Source organism: Labeo rohita, chromosome 24 (assembly GCF_022985175.1).
Source record: "Labeo rohita strain BAU-BD-2019 chromosome 24, IGBB_LRoh.1.0, whole genome shotgun sequence".
NCBI lineage: Eukaryota > Metazoa > Chordata > Actinopteri > Cypriniformes > Cyprinidae > Labeo > Labeo rohita.
This window is the reverse complement of record NC_066892.1, coordinates 27,548,011-27,571,417: the sequence shown is the minus strand read 5'-3', so window position 1 is coordinate 27,571,417 and position 23,407 is coordinate 27,548,011. Positions and strand designations below refer to the sequence as shown.

Genomic DNA, 23,407 nt, shown 5'->3' with positions numbered 1-23,407 from the left:
CCCCAACATGACTTCTAAGTAAAGAGTAATTGCTGAATTTTGTTACGTTTTAGAGGGGATGTATACTCATTTATTTTTCTTAACTTACTAGGTAAAACTGGACTAATTCTCCCATCAGTGTTTCCTGCTCAAATTTGACCAATAACACGACTTTGGTAGCAGTATTATTATCTGATATATTTATGCATGTTTTCTACACTGTAAACCATTGTCAAAAATCATTGGTTTCTTCAATTTAAAGGTAGACATTAACAACATAATTAATGAAAAAAATAGCTTTGGCATGGTTGTTATTAACTAAAACTGAAAAATAATTGTGTTAACTGAGGTACAGCTAAAATAAAATAAAAGTATTAGAGAAAAAATGTAAACTTTTTTTTAATTTGTTGCCAAATAATAAATTAAAACTGAAAAAATAAAGAAACCTTAAATCATATTTAAAAAGAACAAAAAGTAATAGATATGCACAACAGACAAGTCCATAAAATTCAACTGAAAAAACATATATATAGAGAGAGAGAGAGAGAGAGAGAGAGAGAGAGAAAGAGATTTCTGAAGTACTTCTTTTTTCCTTTTTTATTTTTTTAAAAAGGATATATCTAAATTATAATATCAGTTTCTTTTTTTTTGAAAAAAGGAGGACATTCCTGACACAATGTGAGTTTTTTTTATGTTTTATATTTCAGCAATAGTAGCATATAAATGGTGACTAGACATGGTTATAGATATTGGCTCTTAAGCCTATTGTTCTAAAGCCTGTGGTATGTCTGTGTTATCGTTTAGCGTTTTATCTTCAGAATTTGTCACTATCGGTGCATTTAAACAGGGACTAAGAGATTTAAGGACAGTTTCTTTCCTAGAGCCAAAAACATTATGAGCATGTCAGTTTTAGTATAATACATGTTCTTTTCCTACTTTGAATATAAACCTTAGTGCAATACAACTCTTTATTGTGCAATAAAACCCTTTATTTATTCTTTCCTTTGAATGCATGACTTAGTGCAATTCACTCTTATAGTGCAATATAACTCTTTATTTTTTATGTTGAATTTAAGTCTTGCAATTCAGTGTGCAAGTATGTAACAGAGTAACGTCTGTAATTCACGTTTTGTTGTATGTGCACTATGTGATATATGTATATTATGTTGAAGGGAAGCTATTGTAATTTCACTGTACATGTATAATGATAAAAAAGGCATTAATTCAAAGCAGAAGTAATCATCTCTGATACATGCCAAGGTTTCAAACTGTAGCTCTTCCACAGGCTCTCCACTGCATTTAATAGTTTATTCTAGTTTTCTTATATAGCACATTTCTGTACAGCGCTGTGCAGTACAATCAAGAAACAAAGAATCCAAACAAAGACAATAGCAAAACACAGCATTTTATTTGTCTGGCAAGTCTTTACCTGAAAGTTCAAGATGTGTGTACATGTATTTGAAAAACTATTAAACTGACCAACAAGGAAGTATAAATTGCTTTCGGTACAGTCTAGAATTAAAGTTTGCCAGCCAATTTACTAATTTTCTTAAGTTGAACTTTGAATGTTTTGACTGATTTGCATCATTTGTTAAATCTCAATTTCATATTTTCATAGTTTTAAAGTGACTGATTCTCCCATCAGTGTTTCCTGCTCAGATTTGACCAATAACACGACTTTGGTAGCAGTATTATTATCTGATATATTTATGCATGTTTTCTACACTGTAAACCATTGTCAAAAATCATTGGTTTCTTCAATATAAAGGTAGACATTAACAACATAATTAATGAAAAAAATAGCTTTGGCATGGTTGTTATTAACTAAAACTGAAAAATAATTGTGTTAACTGAGGTACAACTAAAATAAAATAAAAGTATTATAGAAAAAATGTAAACTTTTTTTTAATTTGTTGCCAAATAATAAATTAAAACTGAAAAAATAAAGAAACCTTAAATCATATTTAAAAAGAACAAAAAGTAATAGATATGCACAACAGACAAGTCCATAAAATTCAGTTGAAAAAACAAAAACTAAATGTAAAAATAAAAGCTATATATAGTATATAGATAATACTGAAATAACACAGCACTTTATGAGATGAAAATATGATTCCAAAATAACAAGCTTAACTGAAAATCTTGAACAGAATTTCTAGATGTACAGAGATGTAACTACAAAACAGCGACGTGCCATTCATCTGTGAATGATTGAGGAGTGAAGGAGGGATATCATTTATCTTTATTGTACTGGAAGATTTTATTGTAAGTATTATAATTTTTTTAGATGACGCCCATCATCAGGTCTTTAAAAGAGAAGCATGGTGATCAGCTGTCTGATCTTCATTCATGAGCATCATCATGTCTGTGTCTACTCTGCTCTCAGCTCTGCTGCTGTTGGCATCCACAGCCACAGCTTCACACTATATTGGAGGCTTAATGACCTTCACCCCAAGGAAGAATCCTGATGGTACCTATTTGGTGAGACATTTATTTATACCATGAACAAGTGTCATTTCAATTGTGTATTTTATGAGAATTGTTATATATATATAACTAATTCAAATTATGTATATACATCAGTCAAAAGTTTAGAATAATGTGTTCTAGAGTCTAGAGAGAAGAACTTAAGTACTGGTACAAACAGTGTGCCTGAAATATGATACTCAACAAAAACACATGCAAATAAAGGCATCTGTGTTTTTCGTCAAGTATTATAATTATACATCTGACTTTTATGGCTCAAAGGCAATAGAAAATGTTGTATGAATAATCACATAAACTCAAGTTGCTTTAGTATAGTAAATGTTTATCTTACATTTATTTTATAAAAATAAAGATTTCTGAGCAAAATGACTTGTAATACATTGTAGTGTGTTCTAATATGCATGGCCAAACAACTATTGTTTTCTGTTTATTTATACTCCCACAGAGGTGACGTATCGGGATACAAAGATGAGAGAAAAATTAGAAATGGGTAAAACCCAAATAAATTGGCGCCTGTCTACACTGTAAAAAACAATTTGCTGAGTCAACTTAAAATAATTTGTAACCTGGCTGCCTTAAAATTTTCAGCTCAGTCAACTCCAAAAAAGTTTATTCAACTTGAAATGTTAAATTATTCTAAGTGACAACTTAGATATTTGAGTTGAATCAACTTAAAATTTTAAGGCAGCTGGGTTACTTACCCATCTGTTAAGTTTAGCAAACACAAATATCTAAGTTGTTACTTAGTACAACTTAACATTTCAAGTTGACTAAACTTATTTTAGTTGACCGAACTTAAAATTTCAAGGCAGCAGGGTAACAAATTATTTTAAGCTGACTCAACAAATTGTGTTTTTTATTTTTTACAGTGTAAACCGTTTCCTGATCAAATTGGCAACGTTAACGTTAAACGGTAACATCTTTGTAATCTCACAACAGGTTCACAGATTAAACTCAACAGTTATTAGGCTCTGCTTCTCTGCTGCAGTATGTTTCCATTACCCTGTTTTAATCGCATTTTGAAGTAAAGCATCAGAAAGGAGTGAATCCCTTAATGCGCAAGAAAATTGCATAGCATCTGAAATGTTGTTACAGACATACTGAAATGCCTTAGTATTTCTGTATAATTGCCTTCCAGTCTTAGACGACTAGACGATTGCGCTAGGGCACAAGCAATTTATTATACAGTTTATGAAAATTATTATATTCAGTGGCTTCTCCTACTTTTCTTAGTAATAGCCTATTCATTGCCTGTTTATCAGGGAGTGACAATTTTGTTCTCTTTAAATCACTGAATGGAAACGGTGCTTATTCGCAAATGTTTTATGCAATAATTACAATTTATTAAAATGAATTTTATTAACATCGCAGTTTAAAAACATAACATCAAATTAAAAGCTTTCAAATAGAGAAAATAAAAGTGCAGTTATCACTTTGCATGAAATAACACTTTGTTCAAAAGAAAATAATAATAATAATAATATTGTGTTTCCATTTTGCCTTTAATAACATGAAATTCAGAAATGGAGAAACTAAATGTGTGGACTAGTTGTGCTTTGCTTCATTTTGTCACTTTGCAAACTGCATGCAAAAAGAACAAACATAATTGACAAAAAAAAGGTATACTCTGTCTGTCTTGGTTTTTATCTGCCGGTTTTCAATCTCCAGTTTTCTTGTCATTCCATGTCACAAACTTATCTATTGCTAACTTTTATACCCGCCTTTCCACATTAAAGTTTTTGTTCTGCTTCATTTTAGAATAAATACGAGATGGGAGGAAAATACATATTTCAATACCTTCTTTCACAGTTATATCGTTCAGTAATTATACTGTAAGATATATAAATTGCGGTCATCAGGGAGCCGCTATTAATTCGCGGAGCATTGAAACTGCTTCTACATGCACAATATTACTTTCACTTTGGATATTTGCGATTGCACGTGCTCTGTGTTTTACTACCTTTAGCGCCTAACCATGTCCCTTTAGTAGTTGTCTGTATTCCGTGCCTTTTTAAAATAAAGATAAATACGTCATCATTCTCGTATGCCACTATGGTTCCATGTGACATTTTATTCACAATCTGGGGCCAGATGCATAAACTTAGCCTCTATGTTAGTGTCTTAAGTACTAGTTTGACCAACTAGCAGTTAACCAAAGGGTAGTCAGTCTTATTTTTTTTGGATTCAACTTAGGCTAATCTACATTTTTCTGTAACTGAATTAAAAAAATTATGACCAGTCCTAAAAAAAAAAAAAAGATTAGCTGACTAAACCTTTTATGCAACCAGCCCCTGATGTTGTTTTAAGTAAGGCTTAAACTTAAATGTGTCTTTGTTTTGTTTTGATTGTATGGTCAATAAATTAATAAAGATGGCCACAAAGATTATTTAGACTCATCAGACTGTACCCACTTCCTTTTTTATTTTGTGTTTAGTTACTGTTAAGTGTTAAGCTATCTACTTTTTTTTCATTCATTCATTCATTCATTCATTCATTCATTCATTCACTCATTCATTCAGGTGGATATCCGTTTAAGGGAGGGACATTATACATGTGATCCGTATGATTACTGGTATTGTGGGTTTGGAGATTGTGGCAGTAAAACACTTGTGAGTGGTCGAGTGGACAGCAGTGTCAGTAGTAGATGGTGCCAGACTGAGGGAGTGATGAAAAGAACCGTCCCCAACAACAGCCCATTTCAACTGGAGTAAGTACACTTATTCAGGGGAATACAAATAATCTAGTTCACTACGATCTAATAGAAGTGTAGATAATACAAAAATGAAAAAAATGTCTATGCATGTGTCAACAGAAAAAATAGTTGCTGCTGGATCTCTGACATAGTCTCAGGTATTGGAAACTTTAAACTTCTTACATATATTGACCTTGGAGAAAGATCTGACACCTCTAAACCCAACACATCTCCAGTTGTCACCACACTTCCCGTTGTCAGGTAAAATCAGTTTGTCTTCATCAAAAAAAAAAAAAAAAAAAAAAAAAAAAAAAAATTCTGTCTGCGCTATTGAAACTCCCTTTTTTCTGTTTGCTTCTTATAGACATTTACAACCTCCATTTAGACTTTGTTTTATTATTATTACTATTATTAATTAATTTATTTATTATTATTTTTTAATTATTTAAACCTTTGGTGTGCTATCTGTTTTAGTCCAGTTTGTGCATTTAGGAATAAAATTAGGATTTAACATTTTAAATTCCTTAATGTAATTATGAAACCTTGAGAATCCTTACAAAATTCTGATCTCCCATTGACCTACACTATACTAACCAACATTTTACAATTATATCATTGTAATTATTTTTTTCTAAATATATTTTATTTGTGTATTACTGTATATATTTTTGTCTATTTTCATGTTTTCATGTATTTATTTTTTATTTATCAATTATTATTATTATTAATAGCTGTGTGTATATATATTGTTTTACATTTTCTACTTTCATGTACCCTACAATATTTATTGATTATGATCCAGTAATTGCAAAAAAAAAAAAAAAAATAAAAGTCAGTTCTGAGAAAAGCTCTAGCGTAATTTGGATTGGTATTTTATTATGTGATGCAATAGCATTCATGCATTTTAAATGCAGCTAAAATATTCAAGTACTTCTTGGAGACTGTGTACATAAATTAATTTGAAGATGACTGTTTTGAATTGTTTCTAGAGTTCCTCAGAACTGCGCCAGGAACTACAATTTTTTGTCCTATGATTCAGATCATGACCAGGTCAGGTGCAGATATGGACTTTTGTCTGCAAATGAGTGTGGAATGTGCAACCAACATACTGGATTCACTTTGGACCAGGTGAGGAATAATGTAATGTAATCAAACAAAAAAAAAAAAAAAAAAAAAAAAAAAAAAAAAAATTAAAGAAAAAGAAACATGTTCTTGGTTGCTAATAATAATGATGTAATTTTGTTAATTTCTTTCTTCTTTTCAGAACACGTGTACTCTGTCATACTCTTTCAAACCAACAGGTGTTTATGCATTTGAGCTGGTCATGGAGGACTATCCCACCCAGATCATAAATCTAAACTACATTGCCGTGGCCTCTGCGGTCAGATCCCCCTTCAATAATGCATCCTTCAATCCACCATTGAGTAAAATACCTCTCCAGTTTGCTGTAGAAGGTATTAGACACTGCTGAAATTAGTATTTTAATTGTGTTGTTCTGCCACAAACTACATATAATGTTTTGGCTATAGTGGAGGCTCCTGCACCATCGTGTGTCGAGGGTGAATATCTTCCTCGTTTCCTCCACCCAACACCTCATCACGGAGAACATCTTCAGGCTCGTGTCGATCAAGAGCTAGAGATCAGAGTAAAGGCTACTGCAAACTTCTCAAGGTATGATGGAAATGTCTAAAATGTCCAACCAACTCCAACACACTTTTCTGTAAGTTTCTAGTGAGTTTGAAGACCTTGATTAGCTGGTCTAAGTGTGTTTAACTAAGGATGGAGCCAAAATTCTCTATGAACACCCCTGGACTAGACAAGACTAGATCTTCAAACTACTTTCTGAGCTCAGCCTACAGTATGTCCTCAACTTTAATGTTTCACAGTTCCTTCTGAAAGCAACTAGACTAAACTATTTCTTCAACATAAATTTGCCCAGAAATATCTAACCTTGCTGCTGGAGAGCATCATGCACAGTTTAGCTTTAACCAGCTCCAACACACTTGCCTGGAAGTTTAATTAACCCTTGTGCGTCAATAAAAAAAAAAGTTACATAAAGGTCCCTAGCGGACAAAAATGTCCATGTCAACAGGCTTTTATAGGCCAAACCATCTGGTAAAAAAGCAACAAATTTTAAAGCCTTGCAAACAGAATGAAAGCCTGTTAACAAAAATTGCATCGCTTGGAGCGCATCGCTTACTGGTACGTCCTAACTTGGTCATTTATGTAAACTGTTCAATCAAAAGACGAGGTTTTAACTGCTAATGTCCCTTATTCATTTCCAGAGGCCATTTTACAGTTAAATGGCACTGTGATTAAAAAATTGCAGTTTTAATGGGTTTCAATGGGGGCATTTTTGTTCTTAAGGTCCTGAGAGGAACAATTTTGTGTACCTAGTGCATAAAAATTTGAAGCTTGGGAGCATAGAGTTAAGTTTGGTCTCATTGACCCATGGGACCCATGGGAGATTACTGCTGAAGTAAAAAAAGTTTAAAAAGTGGAACCAAAAAAAAGTTTTAAGTTTATGAAAATGCTTTATGAACAATATTTTATATAAAATATAGATCTTTTTAAATATGTTGAACTCTAAACCGGCTGGAAAATCAAAGCCATAAATCTAAACAAGTTGTATTCTAAATTTGAGGATGATATCTCAAAAAATGAGCTTTCAGTAAGATTTTGTTTGGGCGCAGTAGCAGATATTTCCCATTAGATGCAAACAGTGGTTGGATTTGTGATTTGCAGTAGAGTTTTATCACATATTACAAGCATACACACAAATCTGAAATCTGAAAAAATGGCACCATCTGGTAAAAAAATAAAAAAATAAAAAAATAAAAAATTAATTTTGAAGCCTTGCCATCAGAATCAAAGTTCTTTAACAAAAATTGCATAATTTTACCGTTAAATGACACTGTGATTGCAGTTTCAATCGGGACATTTTTGTCCTTAAGGTCCTGAGAGGAATTATTTTTTGTACCTAGTGCAGAATAGATTTATTGAAGGAAATGAGGGTGAAATAGTAAAATTCCAATAAAAATACACAATTTATGCAACTGGCAATAACACAGGCAAAATTATCAAAAAAATAAAAATAAAAATAAATAAAACTGAAAAGGACAAAACTGTCCAAAAGGTTGCACAAGGGTTAAGTTTGGAGGTAAGCTGCTGGACATTGGCCAAAGATTGGGTCAACAATTTCCAGCACAAAAGCTCTCCAAAATCCGCTCACTCCAAGAAAACCTGTCCCAAACATTTACTGCCAATAGAATGTAATATAATTTTATGATGTAGTTAAGTTGAAATTTGAAAACCACAGATCTAGATCTTTACTATAACTGATTAATTTTAGTTTAATTTCTAAACCAATATATGTGCATTTCATTGGATATTGTCTTATTTGTATTTTTTAAGCATCACTGATGTGGTCTTTAGTGGACCTTTGAACAGCACAAAGGAGACCACCACCACTGGGGAGTATGTGATCAAATGGACACCAACATCAGAGGAATATGGCCAAAATTTTGCATTTTGCTTTACTGCAGAGGGACAATATGGGTATGATTACACAGCTAGATTAATAACAATGTACCATATGAAATGAAGCTAATTAATCTTTTTAAAATTTTAGGTTAAGGAGCTATCAATCTGAGATGCGGTGTGTAATTGTTGTGGTGGAGGCTGCAGGTAATTTATAGTATTTGTTAAAATGCATCTTACTGTTAGATTTGTTGTTTTACTTCCAAACCTGGATGCTTTGCAACAAAAGTGCAATGTTTTAAGAATCAGAATGTATTAGTTTACAAGTAATGTGCTATGGTAAAAAGTCTTGAAACTAGGAATTTGTTCATAAATAATTTGCCCCATAATCATAATTTGTTCAAGGTCCAAAAGCACAAGTGACCTGCACTAAGGACACAATGTCAGTGTCGATTGAAAGAGCCACTATTTCGGGTATTCATGGAGATCACTTGCGGGTGAACAACAATGCTTCCTGTACAGTTTCTTCCAATAGCACGCATGTGTTTACAACCTTCTCTCTAAATGGATGTGGTACTCAGATTGATGTAAGTAGTTCAATGAGTTTTAATAGATATAAATAATAATAAAAACTTTTACTGCAACCAAACTACTTTTACTACTTGTTTCTTTGTAGGAGACTGATGAACAACTCATCTTCAAGAACACTATTGTTACCTACGATGATCCAAACCACGTCATTACCAGGAAACATGAATTTGAAATTGAAGTTTTGTGCAAGTACCAGAAAAAGAGCAGCATCACCACAATGTTTGATGCTCACAGACCAGCCGTCAACTTCACAGAGAGAGGCTTCGGCTCATTCAGCTATCAGTTTGAGTTTTTTCAGTCTGATAGTTTCGGAAACATCATAGATCCCAGCAGCTACCCACTGGAGTACAGTGTGGGACAGCCCATCTACATGGAGATCGCCCCCGTCAGTGTCGTGCAAAACACTGAGATCTTCCTTGAGTCCTGTGTAGCTACACCCTATGATAATCCTAATTATCCCATTTCTTATCCTATCATCACAAATGGGTAAGAATCTAAAATCCACATCAACTGCAAAGCCATATGTTTTACACATGTTTCAATGTTTAATTGGTCAATTTGTATGTCAGATGTGAGGTTGATGAAACTATGAACATCTACACAAGTCACCAGCCCAATGTCAGGTTCAGTATAGATGCCTTCAAGTTTATTGGACAATATGACAAGGCAAGGATGGACAAAAACATACAAAAATGTGACATACATGTCCTATTTTACTGGAAAAGTGAATGTGTTTTTTGAATCTTCACTCTCTCTCTCTTTAGGTGTTCATTAGCTGCTCTGTTATCCTATGTCAAGCCAACAATCCCAACACACGCTGTGCTCAGGGCTGCACCAATGGCACGCAGGTTGCACAATCCTCACACGTTCACAAAAGAGAAGCTGCCATCCAGACTGGAAGCCACTTCATCTCTCAGGGACCCCTGCGGATGAGAAGGAGCGCATCGCTTACTGGTTCGTCCTAACTTGGTCGTTTATGTAAATTGTTCAATCAAAAGACAAGGTTTTAACTGCTAATGTCCCTTATTCATTTCCAGAGGCCATCAGCCCAAACTTGAACCTGAACATTGTTTTCGTGGCTGGATGTGTCATTGCAGTAGTTGCAATGGTGTGTGGAGTGATGGTCTACAAATCCAGGGGATCAAAGGTCAAATACCAACTTCTGAAGTCAGATGAGATTTGATCTGATTAGTTTGAACTAAAATCAAATGATGGCAACCAGCTAATTACCAAAATTTAGTGGGATCTATATCTACAGTTTTAATGAAAAAAAAAAGTTTTATATGTTTGATTAGGTAATATAAAAAAATCTGCTTTTAGGCAATAGTGTATGTCCTACAGAAATTGACACCCAGCATAACTAATAAAGTGTGGATGAGCAATGCATTTTTTACTTTTCAATAAATGACAATGTTTGTGTGTGTATATGACAACATTGAAATGTATTAAACATACTTGATTAAAAAATTCTATAAATAACTGTAAAAGAAATAAATTTTGCATGCTGTTAAATACAATATATTACTGTCTGGGAATGAATTTGCAGAAGTATGTATGGTATAGTATATAATGCACCGTTACAAAAACTAGATACATTTATTATACTTTGGCTGCAGAAGGAAGATTTGATAGGTGGCTTGCTCAGGGGCACCTCAGTTGTGGGTACTGAGGGCGGAATATAGAGCCGTTCATCAAAACCATCAAAGGACATATTAATGTTGTGTATCAGGTAGCATACTATGCATCATTTATATTAAACACTTTGTACTCTACTGCCTAGTGTATAGATTTTATATGGTTCTGTTATCCAGATATGTGGATTACAGAATCTCGGCTCTGATAAAGATTTGATAATAAGCTTCCCTCAGTGGCATTACTTTATGAGTGGTAAATGGATCTGCTGCCATCTAGTGGACCTCCAGATTATATCTTACACTATTAAAGGGATAGTACATCCAAACATACACATTCTATCATCATTGCTCTCATGTCATGCCATTTATAGACATACAAGTTTGGACCACGGTGGTCAACCATCAATACTGGAAGAAACATAACACACAAACAAAAATTTAAATAGCCATACAATACCACTACTTTATCACGTTTTGCATATTTGATGTACTTTAGATCATATTTTCTTTTTCTTTTTTCTTTTTTTTCTATTTTGCATGAATATGAGTATTGAGAATGGGAATGAATGTCACACAACCATGTTGGATGCTTTTACAAAGTAATGAATCTGTGACAAAACACTATTTAATTATTTAACACCAGTTTAATTGGGTGTATGCTTTCAACTGGCATGTATTTACTTGGCTTTTCTATGCTTGCTTATTTCGTTAGTTGTGACCTTAACAAAACATACCTGTGACCCGTTTTTGAGTTATGTCCCACCAGTGATGTACCACAAGCACTCACTTATCTGGTACATCACTTACAGTCATGTGAAAAAGTTAGGACACCCTATTGAATTCCATGGTTTTCCATATCAGGACATCATTGAAAATAAAAAACTGGTCCTTGGCTGGTCTTAAAATTTTTAAAATAAAACCTCAGATGAACAACAACGAAACTGCACCGTGTCATTATTTACTGAACAAAAATAAAGCCAAAATGAAAAAGCCATGTTTGACAAAGTTAGGACACCCTTACTGTTAACATTGGAATTCTAATCAAATACTTTTGATTAACTGATCATCAGCAAGTCTGAGCGACTCTATAAAAGCATAAGCTTTGGCAGTTTGCTGGCCTGGAGCCTTCAGGTGTGTGTTAACACAATGCCAAGGAGGTAAGACATCAGCAATCATCTTAGAGAAGCAATTGTTGCTGCCATCAATCTGAGAAGAGTAAGACGGCCATTTCCAAACAATTTGAAATTTATTCACAAGTGGAAGACATTTAAAACAGACACCCCTCTATCCAGAAGTGGACGTCCCAGAAAATTCACCCCAGGATCAGACCATGTAAAGCTTAGAGAAATGGCAGACAACCCAACAACTACACCTCAGACTCTACAGGCCTCAGTTAACATGTTAAATGATAAAGTTCATGATAATACCATTAGAAAAATATGGGACAAAAATGGCATGTTTGGAAGGCTTGGCAGAAGAAAGCTTCTTCTTAAAAAAAAAAAAAAAAAAAAAAAAAATCTACAACAGAATGGCTGAAAAGAAAAGAATCAAGGTGTTGCAACAGCCCAGTCCAAGTCCAGAGCTCATCCTGGCTCAAATGATGTGGTGAGAGCTGTGCATAAACAAATGCCCACAAACCTCAATAAACTGGAGCAACGTTGAAAAGAAGAGTGGTCCAAATTCCTCCAGAACGATGTGAGAGACTGATAAAGTCACACAGAAAAAGAATGCTTCAAGTTATTGTTGCTAAAAGTGGATCTACAATTGACTCATAGGGTGTCCTAATGTTGTCACACATGGCCTTTCCCTCTTGGCTGTTTTTTTTTTTTTTTTTTTTTTTTAAATAATGACACTGAGTGATATGTCATGTGATGATGTTTATCTGAGGATTTATTTACCAAATTTTAAGACCTGCCGAGGACCAGATAATTTTTATTATGTCCTGATATAGAAAACCATGAAATTCAATAGGGTGTCCTAACTTTTTTACAGGACTGTATTGTTATATACAAATTTCATTTCTTGGCAGGAATGAATATGTTATACATGTTAATCATGTACTCACACAAGAAAACCGATATCCGTGTATGTGGCTTTTCAAGGAAACTAAAAATTGTGATCGGAAACATCAGAGCCATTCTTCATTGCTTGTGTTCAGCTGGCAAAACCAGTCAGACTATACAAGGAAGAAGAAAATGTCCATGAGGTTGTCTGTGTTTACCACATTTCTCATAGTGTAATTTCATCAGTCACTATGGCACATGCTGCGCTACTGCTGCTGATCAGCTTGACCGTTTCTGTGGGTTCAGCCATAAGTTTCTATGGGGCGTCTATGACCTTCATGCCTGGAAACAGATATCCGGATGGAACAGTGGAGGTATGTAAAGACTGATACCTTAGAACTAAGTTAATATCTATTTCATGTAATGACAATTTGAATTTGTTCTATTTCTGTTATTTTACTTAATAAAACATAACGGAGAACTCTGTCATCACTTATTCACCCTCATTTGTTTTTTAAACCTGCATGACTTACTTTCTCCCGTGAAATACAAAAGAAGTGAAAGTAGTTTTGAATGCATACTGCATAATGCCATGGATGGCTTATTTGCAGTTGTGTATAAAAATTTGTATGTGTGCCTGGCAGATGCACTTTTACTACAGAGAATCTGGCAAACTGCCCTGTGATCCTCAAGTCTCATGGGTCTGTGATAGTGGCGACTGCGGCAATCTCACATATGCAGAACCTGCCATAACAGATCATGACCACTCGGGTCAGATCCTCTGGTGCCAATCTGAGTGTCACATTATCACTAATGTCAGTGGTGATGAGCCCTTTACTCTGAGGTAAGCGCAATGAAGTCATGCCTTCTCAACAGTGTCTAAATCACATTTGAAAACACACAGATCTTATTCCAAGCATTTCTCTTTAAATGAGAAGTCCCCTTCCAAAACAAAGATTCACATATAATTCCCATATAGGCACATAAGGTGCCTTGTCATCCAAGATCTCCAAGATGATGAAATTATGTTTTTTGAGGAATTTTTAAAAAATATTTTTCTCCATATGAATTTTTGAATGATTTTGAACTTCCAAAATGCAGTTTAAATGCGGCTTCAAACGATTCCAAATGCGGTTGTAACGCTCCCAGCTGAGGAAGAAGGGTCTTATCTAGCGAAAAGATTGGTTATTTTAATTTTTAAAAACACAATTTAAATACTTTTTAATCTCAAAAGCTCGTCTTGCCTTGCTCTCCCTAAACTCTGTGTATTCTGCCTCAAGACAGTTGGGGTATGTTGAAAAACTCTGATCGTATTTTCTCCCTAAACTTCAAAATCGTCCTATATCGCTGTTTTACCTTTTTTTTTAAGGGTATTTGATCTTCTTTGGATGTTCACGTTGCAAAGACTGGGTCGGAACTTCTGCAGTGATGTAGGATGATTTTGAAATGATTTTTGAAGTTGAGGAAAAAAATACGATTGGAGTTTTTTTACATACCCTAACCGTCTTGAGCCAGAATACACAGAGTTCAGGGCTAGCAAGACAAGACGAGCGTTTGAGATTAAAAAAATATTTAAATTGTATTTTTTAATGAAAATAACCGATCGTTTCACTAGATAAGACCCTTCTTCCTCGGCTGGGATTGTTTACAACTGCATTTGGGATCGTTTGAAGCCGCATTTAAACTGCATTTTGGAAGTTCGAAATCAGGGCACCATAGTAGTCCATTATATGGAGAAAAATGCTGAAATGTTTTCCTCAAAAAACTTAATTTCTTTACGACTGAAGAAAGAAAGACATGAACATCTTGGATGACAAGGGAGTGAGTACATTATCTGTAAATTTTTGTTCTGGAAGTGGACTTCGTTTATAGCAGTTACTATATTATTAAGAGTGCATTCGTCATTGTTCCTGTGTAATTCATTAATGATGGAACAGTATTCTAAAGTGTTACCAAATTCTGTGCTACCTTTATGTACAATTAGCTACTGATACTAATGTGATCACACTGTTTAAATATAAAATCATGTAATAATGGAATGTTTTATCATTTAAACTTTCAGAGGCTCTGGTTGTTGTTGGGCAAATAATGTTCATGATGTCCGTGAATGGATGCTTCGCAGTCTTGTTGACACAAGACAACGTTCAGACACTCGCACTACAAACAGGTCTCCTGTTTCAGCAACGATACCAAACATAAGGTGTGTGCTTTTAGTAATGACAATTTATCCATAGACTTTACCATGAACTTTCTGGAGTAGTTTATACTGAGTGGTCTTCTGGAGTCAGTTTATTTCATCACTGTTTACAGCAACATATCGTAGTTTGTCTCAACTATCAAAAAAATAATTGTCTTTGATAACTGTCTTTCTTCAGGGTTCCTCAGAACTGTTTTCAGAGTCTTCACCTGCTAGTCCATGATCCAGATGGAGATCATGTGAGATGCAAGTGCCAATCTTGCCAACAACACCCAAACATTTATCTTGATGAGGTAATGTACACTGCCATGAAATGTTTAGATACAGATTAAACAGGCAAATGAACATTACCATGGCAATTTAAATAGCCTATTTTAATATTATGGATCACAGAAATGTTGAAAAATAAAAATTTAATTCAGTATTGATAAAGACATAGCCCTTTCATCTAATAACTCTTTAGTCAGTATTTGTGTGAACCGTGCACTTTCAAACAGCACTTTCAGCAGTGTGTTCGTCCTTGTCCCTAGCACAGGTAAGTAGTTTCCTGTAACAGCTTGTATGGTCATGAGTTTCTTTCAAGATATCTTTCCAACCGTGCATTTCTGGGTGCGGTAGTTTTACTTATCTCTGATGACTGATACGATCACTTACATATCTGGGCCGTTAGCGTGCTGAGATGACTGCAAGCTCATGTCCATGGCTACGCTGAGATCCTGGCTCTCATTTATTATGAAGTTTCCCTCAGATTCTACCCAGCCTGGTTTTTCTGTGTGTGATCTAGTGTGATCTAGGTATCACTGTCCGGAATGTTCCGTCAAGCCAGCCCACAGAGCTGAAGACTCAGCTGAGCAGTAGGATGGCCCTTATTTTTGGACTTTTAAAATCTTTTGCTCTTACCCACCCAGTCAACTCCCCTTGATGAGAAATGGAAACAAACCAAATTTCGCTGAGGTTAGACTACATTCAAAGTGTGCTCAACAAAACTGAATTTCTGTCTTATTGACCACAACAGCATGTAATTAATAATTATACAAGGCTGTTAGTGAACTGTGAATTAGGTTAAAAATGAGAACACAGAACACTGTCGTTAGCCTTAGAATGTTCAATTATGTCAACACTGATAGCCTTGTGGGCAACACACTACGCTGTTGCGCCTTCAGGTGTCCCGAGTTTGAGTCCTGGCTCATGAACCGTTCCTAATCCCATCCTCATCTCTCTTTCCCACTTCGCTTCCTGTCCACTTTCAGTCCTATCAAAATGAAGGAAAAAAGTAAATAAATTCTTTAAAAAAAGTATATCACTACTATTATAACCACAGTACTCTTGCAGGGACCTGGAAACAGATTTTGGTGCTCTCTGATAATCTGCATAATGAACTGCACTTGTTCTTCAGTTCTACTTGTACTCATGGATAAACACAACACCTCTTTCTTGCATTTGCATTCTTTGCCCGGGTACCCGGATCTTCATTTAGGAAGTCCTGACAGAGATCAAGAATAACAAAGAAGTTGCAAATGTTCTGCCATTGTCGTGAAATGTTGCCAAGTATGGTAACCCATCCTCAGAATTTGTGCTCTGCATTTACTTCATTTAACCCACCAAGAGCACTGGCGTGGAGGTGAATTTGCCTCCATCCCCCGAGTGCTCAAGGCTGGATGATTGGTATGTGGGCTCCAGGCGTGACTCTCAGCCATGTTTTATCCCAGTTCTTCCCTCCTCACTACCCTCGATAGTGGGGTGACCAAGGGGTGATGTCTACCATGGTAGTCCAGGAACTGCATGTCTGGCTGAACCTGTGAAGATGTGAGACGTCGACAAAGCCTTTCTCAACTCCCCTCTCTCCCAGGCCAACACGTTCTTATTCCCAACTCGTCACATACTGATGCTTGGTCAGGACCCTTTGGAGTCAGTTTTTGATGCCCAAGGTACCCCTTCAGCATCACTTTTGGAAGTGCAGGGTCCTCCATTGATTTGCCTTAATTTAATGGTTGCATGCATTTGTAAAAATAATAATCATTTTATATAAATGTATACTTTCATTGGAGCACCTAAACCCACCCTTGCCCTAAATGTACCCACTTCTGAACAATATAAAACACGCAACAGGCAAATATAAGTACAGTCAAAGGTATTTATTGCAGAAACTGACCTTAAACAAGCAGTATAAACACATTACAAACAAGTTGTGTTGCATTCTGAGTCTTCTAAAGCCTTACGATATCTTTATGCGAAGAAGAAAGTAAAACATAAGGTTTTAATCGCTGCAAATCCTGCTCTGTTATCGCACTCATGTCTCATTCAAAGGTTTTAATCGCTGAAAATTGAAAATCTTGCTCCGTTAACACACTCACGTCTCATTCAAAATGATACTCCTGAACATTAGCATGACGCAACCGGTCACGAGACACACAAGACCCTTTGGCATTTTACAACCAACCACATCGCATCTATTCCTCTCACAAATCAATCGTTTTGTGTTGGAAGACTTGGAATATTAATACTTTTTTAATAAATTGTGACTGTAGCTTTATCTGCCGATTTAATCTTGTGTTTTATTGACATATGGTAGGTTTAGGGACAGAGGTTGGGTTACGTGATCGTAAATGTGTAAATAATGAAATGTAAATAAAACTTGTAACTGTTTACACTTAAAAATCACACCCCAACATATATGCAATAATGACAATATTATTACCTAATGTATAATTTAATAAAGATGATAAAAATTCCCTAGAAAAAATCCACCACTGAGGTTAACTTTCCGCCCCCCTGCAGTGTCAACACCGGCTCCGCCCCAACTAGAGCAACGTTGAAATTGATACTGTTCAGTATTTGTTTGGCGTGTGACTCACAGTGAATGACCATTGACAGATCTGCTGCCTACAATGTTTCCAGTGTCTCTTAGCTTCATTTATTTTTCTTCATGTTCTTCACCTCGTATATTTTTACAACTCAAATGGTACATTTTTCATTGCACAAAACATTGTATTTTTTTGCATCTAGGACTCGTGCACATTGAGTAATAATGGCACACTGAACATGGGACTGCATGTTTTGGAGTTCACGTTGGAGGATTACCCTCCATCAAACATCACTTTGACGAACGGGAATGGGAACTCCTCTGTCAGAAACCCTTATAATCAGACTGGCAATACTGACCCAACTCCACTCAGTCAAGTGCCTCTGCAGTTTATAATTGAAAGTGAGTCAGAATCCAGCAGATCACTGGTTCTCAACCATATTGTTCACATAAATATCTGAAGGCCTGACACTGTAATTTCTGTAAGAATTAAGATTCCAGAAGTGCTGAACATTTTTCAAGGTTCCCATGTACTCTTTTAAACCAATTAATTTACACTTTCAATCATCTGAGATTTACTGGAAGATTAAGATTAATAAAATAAATTGACTTGGCATTTCTAGGTCCAAAAGTCAGACTTAAAATTATATATCCATATATCCAGGTTTTTCTGAGGGCAAGAATTAAACATACAGTACTGTGCAAAAGTCTTAGGCCACTAGTATTTTCATCAGCTATAAAATTGGTTTAAAGTCAGTTAAAGTCAGTCTTTTGCTGTAGTGTGTCAGTAGGAAGTATCAGTTTACATTTCTAAACATTCATTTTGCCATTAATTATAAAAATCCAGTGAGATTTTTGTATGGAGCACAGGCTGTTGTCAGACTCCTTGTGCAAACAGAGATGTGATCTCTCCATCATTCAATCCAGTCTGTCTTAAGAAACAGAAAAAGCGGAGACAGACTAAACCCAGAAGAACTGTGGCAACATCTCCAAGATGCTTTAAGAGACCTATACCTACAAAGCTACAGTACTGTTAAAATTGTTAGGCAGTTAGGCACATAAAATGAGGATGCCGTCAAAAACAATGTCATAAACAGATTTTCTTTATCAAAGAACTTCTATTAACTAAAATAAATAAGCATTTGATGTGACCATCCTTTGCGTTTAAAGCAGCTTTTGCCCTATGTGCACTTGTGCATAGTTTTTCAGGTAGCTTTGCAGGTAGGTTACTTGAAACATCTTGGAGATGTTGCCACAGTTCTTCTGGATTTAGTCTGTCTCAGAGACAGACTGGATGATGGTGAGATCAGATCTCTGTGTGGAGCACTGGCTGTTGTCAGACTCCTTGTACAAACAAAAATCTCACTAGATTATTACAATTAATGGCAAACATAATGTTTGGAAATGTAAACCGATATTTTTTACTGACACACTACAGCAAAAGATAGAAATAACTTACTTTAAACCATTTTTTAGATGGTGAAAATACTAGTGGCCTAAAACTTTTGCACAGTACTGTACATTTCTATAGCATAATAAAAATATCAATAAAAATATATTGAAGTCTAGTTTATGAAGCTTATTTTAGCTTTTCTTTTTGGCGGTTGCTGAAAAAACATCATAGACCTTCTGAACAACATGAGATAATAAGAAGATGAGTTATTTAAAATAATGTTTCCCCTGTCACGTTCGGTGTACGAAGAAAAGAGGTCAGGGTCCAAAATGCAGGGAAAGAATATTTAATGAAACAAAACACAAAAGAACGTAAACCAGAAGGCCAACACGGCACAACACAAACTGGAAACAAGGATCAAAAATCAAAACCGAACCGAACACACACGAGGACAAAAGACAATGCAGACCTGAACAGGAGTGAGAAGTGAGAGTTCTTATACAATAGTCCAGAGTGTGAACAGCTGTGAGCGTAATCAGTGCAAATGACAAGACAGACGTGAACAATCAGGGGAGTGCAGTGCAAGGGGAACAGCGACCTCGAGAGGCTGAGGGAAGACCCACAGCCCCGATCATGACAGTACCCCCTCCCTACGGAACGGCTTCCAGACGTTCCCAAAGTCTGGAGGGAGGAGGTACGGAGGAAGGCAACTCAGGGGGAGGGACGGCGGGCCAGGCCCCTGCAGCGCAGTCACCGCCGCGTCAGGAACAGAGAGAGCGGTCACCGCCGCGTCCGGAACAGAGAGCGCGGTCACCGCCGCGTCTGGAACAGAGAGAGCGGTCACCGCCGCGTCAGGAACAGAGAGAGCGGTCACCGCCGCGTCCGGAACAGAAGGCACGGTGAGGGCCGCGTCCGGAACAGAGAGCGCGGTCACCGCCGCGTCAGGAACAGAGAGAGCGGTCACCGCCGCGTCCGGAACAGAGAGAGCGGTCACCGCCGCGTCCGGAACAGAGAGCGCGGTCACCGCCGCGTCCGGAACAGAGAGCGCGGTGAGGGCCGCGTCCGGAACAGAGAGCGCGGTCGCCGCCGCGTCAGGAACAGAGAGAGCGGTCGCCGCCGCGTCAGGAACAGAGAGCGGCCGCCGCCGCGTTCAGGAACAGAGAGAGCGGTCGCCGCCGCGTCAGAAACAGAGAGAGCGGTCGCCGCCGCGTTAGAAACAGAGAGAGCGGTCGCCGCCGCGTCAGGAACAGAGAGAGCGGTCGCCGCCGCGTCAGAAACAGAGAGAGCGGTCGCCGCCGCGTCAGAAACAGAGAGAGCGGTCGCCGCCGCGTCAGGAACAGAGAGAGCGGTCGCCGCCGCGTCAGAAACAGAGATAGCGGTCGCCGCCGCGTCCGGAACAGAGATAGCGGTCGCCGCCGCCTGCCCGAGGAAGAGCGTCTCCGCCCCCGCCAGAAAGCAGGGCCGCATCTGCGCAACCTCGGCCCTACAGGCGTCCATCCCCGCCAGACAGGCGTAGATGAGCTCGAAACGGGCGGCCGACGCCGCCTCAAAGGACATTCCCGCCGTGTCGGGAAAAGAGCGGGTGGTCGCCGTCGCCAAACGGGGAAGCTTCGCCTCCCGGAAAAAAATCCTCCCCGCTGGACCCATCTTGGAGGTCTGCATTCTGTCACGTTCGGTGTACGAAGAAAAGAGGTCAGGGTCCAAAATGCAGGGAAAGAATATTTAATGAAACAAAACACAAAAGAACGTAAACCAGAAGGCCAACACGGCACAACACAAACTGGAAACAAGGATCAAAAATCAAAACCGAACCGAACACACACGAGGACAAAAGACAATGCAGACCTGAACAGGAGTGAGAAGTGAGAGTTCTTATACAATAGTCCAGAGTGTGAACAGCTGTGAGCGTAATCAGTGCAAATGACAAGACAGACGTGAACAATCAGGGGAGTGCAGTGCAAGGGGAACAGCGACCTCGAGAGGCTGAGGGAAGACCCACAGCCCCGATCATGACATCCCCATTGAAAGCAATTCATAGACAGCCATGTAATGTGATAAAATTCAACTAATAGTTTCTGTCAAAGACTAGTAGTGTATGAATGAGGTTTTGGTAGTAGTTTTCATGTATTGTGTAGCTCCAACTCACCATAGTTCTGTGCATTTACAACTTTCAATCCCGTTTCCACTGTTTTGTAGTCCAAACACCAGTGCACAGTTGTGCACCAGGGGTGAGCAGGCCAAGTTTACTGACACCAACTCCCTTACATGGAGATGTTCAACACGCAGCTGTGGGACGTGTTCATACTATCACCCTCCGTGCCCAGAGCTCAGGCAACAGGTCTGAAATATGTACTATCCAAACCTAAACTAAACAAATTCAGGCACAGCTTTACTGAACTGCAAGATTTCGTAAACAGGTGACTTTTGTAAAAAATCATGAGGGCTATTAGATGCAGGCCCAGTTCTGGGGGTTTCAACAAAAGCAACTTTAGTTGAAATGAAATAATAGCATTCGCATGCACTCTAGAGCGCATCAAAGTTTTCTATTTACAACAGGTTTATACAGCGTTGAGCACTGTAGCCAATCATAGACATGTCTGTTAACTTCTTGAATGCAGTGACCAATCAGAGGTGTTTAAATTAGTCAGAACTCACTGGCACTCAAAAGAACAGAACACCAGAGTGATTGTTCAGCAAACAAGCAAACGTGAAGCCTAAATAATCAATTCATTACTGCTGATAAAATGACCGATGGCCATGTACATGCTGCAAAGATAAAGAAGTGACATCCGCACTTAAATGCGGGATTGTCTCTTGAAATGTTAAAACAATGATAATCATAGCTATGGACAGGACAAAAATGACTGTATTTTAAAACAGATGTACATTAAGTAAATTAATGCAGACTAATAGATGAAACGACAATATTCTATATAATATATATAAATGCTGTTGCAATTAAAAGTAAAAGTAGAAGTAAAACTGATCACTTAAATCTTCTAATCTTGTAAATATGTATCTTGTAAAGATAAAGTTGTTGAAATGCTCAGTATAACTAGATAAAGTTGTCTTGACATGCACACTTAATCATTTTAGTTTCAGCCAGCAGGTTTACATGTTCCAGTTACTTAGTAAATGTTATCTAATCTTTCTATCACTCTTGTGTAGTATCTTGGATTTCCAGGTAAGTGGACCATGGAATATGTCAACAACCTTGAGAAATGCAAGTCAAGGACTTACTGAGGCAACGCTGACCTGGACACCACAAGAATCTGACTTGCATCATCATGTACCTGTCTGTTTTGCTGCAGAGACACTTCAGAGGTACATAAAATGTCCTTGGAAGTCTGTCCTTGGAAATTCATGATATAAATTTTCCATGACATGTTATTTGTCTTTCTCTTCATAATTAGTCAGTCAGAGATGAGGTGTATTGTGATCGTTGTGGCAAAATCAATGGTTCTCTCAGGTAAAAAATAAAGATTTTTCCAAGTTTCTGTCATTGATTATATATATATATATATATATATATATATATAGTTAATTCATAAAACTCTAGATCCAGGTCCTTTACATGCAGTTTGCTAGCAATCTCTTCATTTAATACATTACATGAGCCAAATGGCCTGTAATTGCTCCTCTAAAACCCTCCACCTCCCCCAGCACCACCTGTCTAGATAGATGTATGTATGCTTAATCATGCATCAGCAGAATATATTCAATGCTGACAGCAGCATGTCTGTGTATCAGTTAGTAGTAGCAAGTATTAGTGTACTTGCTCTACAGCAGCATGCAGAAATCTAGTCAACCAAGACCAAGTATTTAATGCCATATTCAGTAACATGCAAACTGATTATTCCTCAAATAATCCCCACTCCAGTTTTATGATTTGGACTTTTCTTTTTGCATTTAGTTTTTTTGCATTGATAATACCTTGCTATTTTAATTGTTTTTGTCATTTTAGTAAGATTATTTAGTAAATGAATCTCTCTAGGTGAAGCAGAGGTCTTCTGTGAGGACAGCAGTATCAGCATTGCAGTAAGCAAAGCCTCCATGAAGGGGATTGATCAAAACTGGCTCCAACTGAGAGATCCCACCTGCTCTCTTACTTCCAATGACACCCATATCCTGGGCACCATGTCCCTCAA

General features: G+C 37.1%; 1 protein-coding gene and 1 long non-coding RNA gene across 2 annotated transcripts; both read left to right on the top strand.

Moving 5' to 3' along the window:
- Positions 1-2,313: 2,313 nt before the first annotated feature.
- LOC127155515 (CUB and zona pellucida-like domain-containing protein 1) lies at positions 2,314-10,746 on the top strand. The gene is made up of 13 exons (XM_051097763.1): positions 2,314-2,460; positions 4,986-5,173; positions 5,279-5,419; positions 6,148-6,286; positions 6,423-6,612; positions 6,688-6,829; positions 8,573-8,716; positions 8,790-8,845; positions 9,044-9,225; positions 9,315-9,715; positions 9,799-9,895; positions 9,994-10,183; positions 10,267-10,746. The coding sequence occupies exons 1-13, from the start codon at positions 2,329-2,331 to the stop codon at positions 10,410-10,412; spliced, it is 2,148 nt and encodes a 715-aa protein (XP_050953720.1). The 5' UTR covers positions 2,314-2,328; the 3' UTR covers positions 10,413-10,746.
- Positions 10,747-22,465: 11,719 nt separating this feature from the next.
- Positions 22,466-23,316, top strand: LOC127155533 (uncharacterized). The gene is made up of 3 exons (XR_007825613.1): positions 22,466-22,583; positions 22,673-22,728; positions 23,254-23,316. It is a non-coding gene; the product is annotated as an uncharacterized LOC127155533 (long non-coding RNA).
- The last annotated feature ends 91 nt before the right edge of the window (positions 23,317-23,407 follow it).

Coding starts and splice junctions, on each gene's coding strand:
- LOC127155515 (XM_051097763.1), top strand. CDS start 2,329: ATGAGCATCATCATGTCTGTGTCTACTCTGCTCTCAGCTCTGCTGCTG. Junction 6,287..6,422: donor CTGGATTCACTTTGGACCAG/GTGAGGAATAAT, acceptor TCTTCTTTTCAG/AACACGTGTACTCTGTCATA. Junction 10,184..10,266: donor AAGGAGCGCATCGCTTACTG/GTTCGTCCTAAC, acceptor ATTCATTTCCAG/AGGCCATCAGCCCAAACTTG.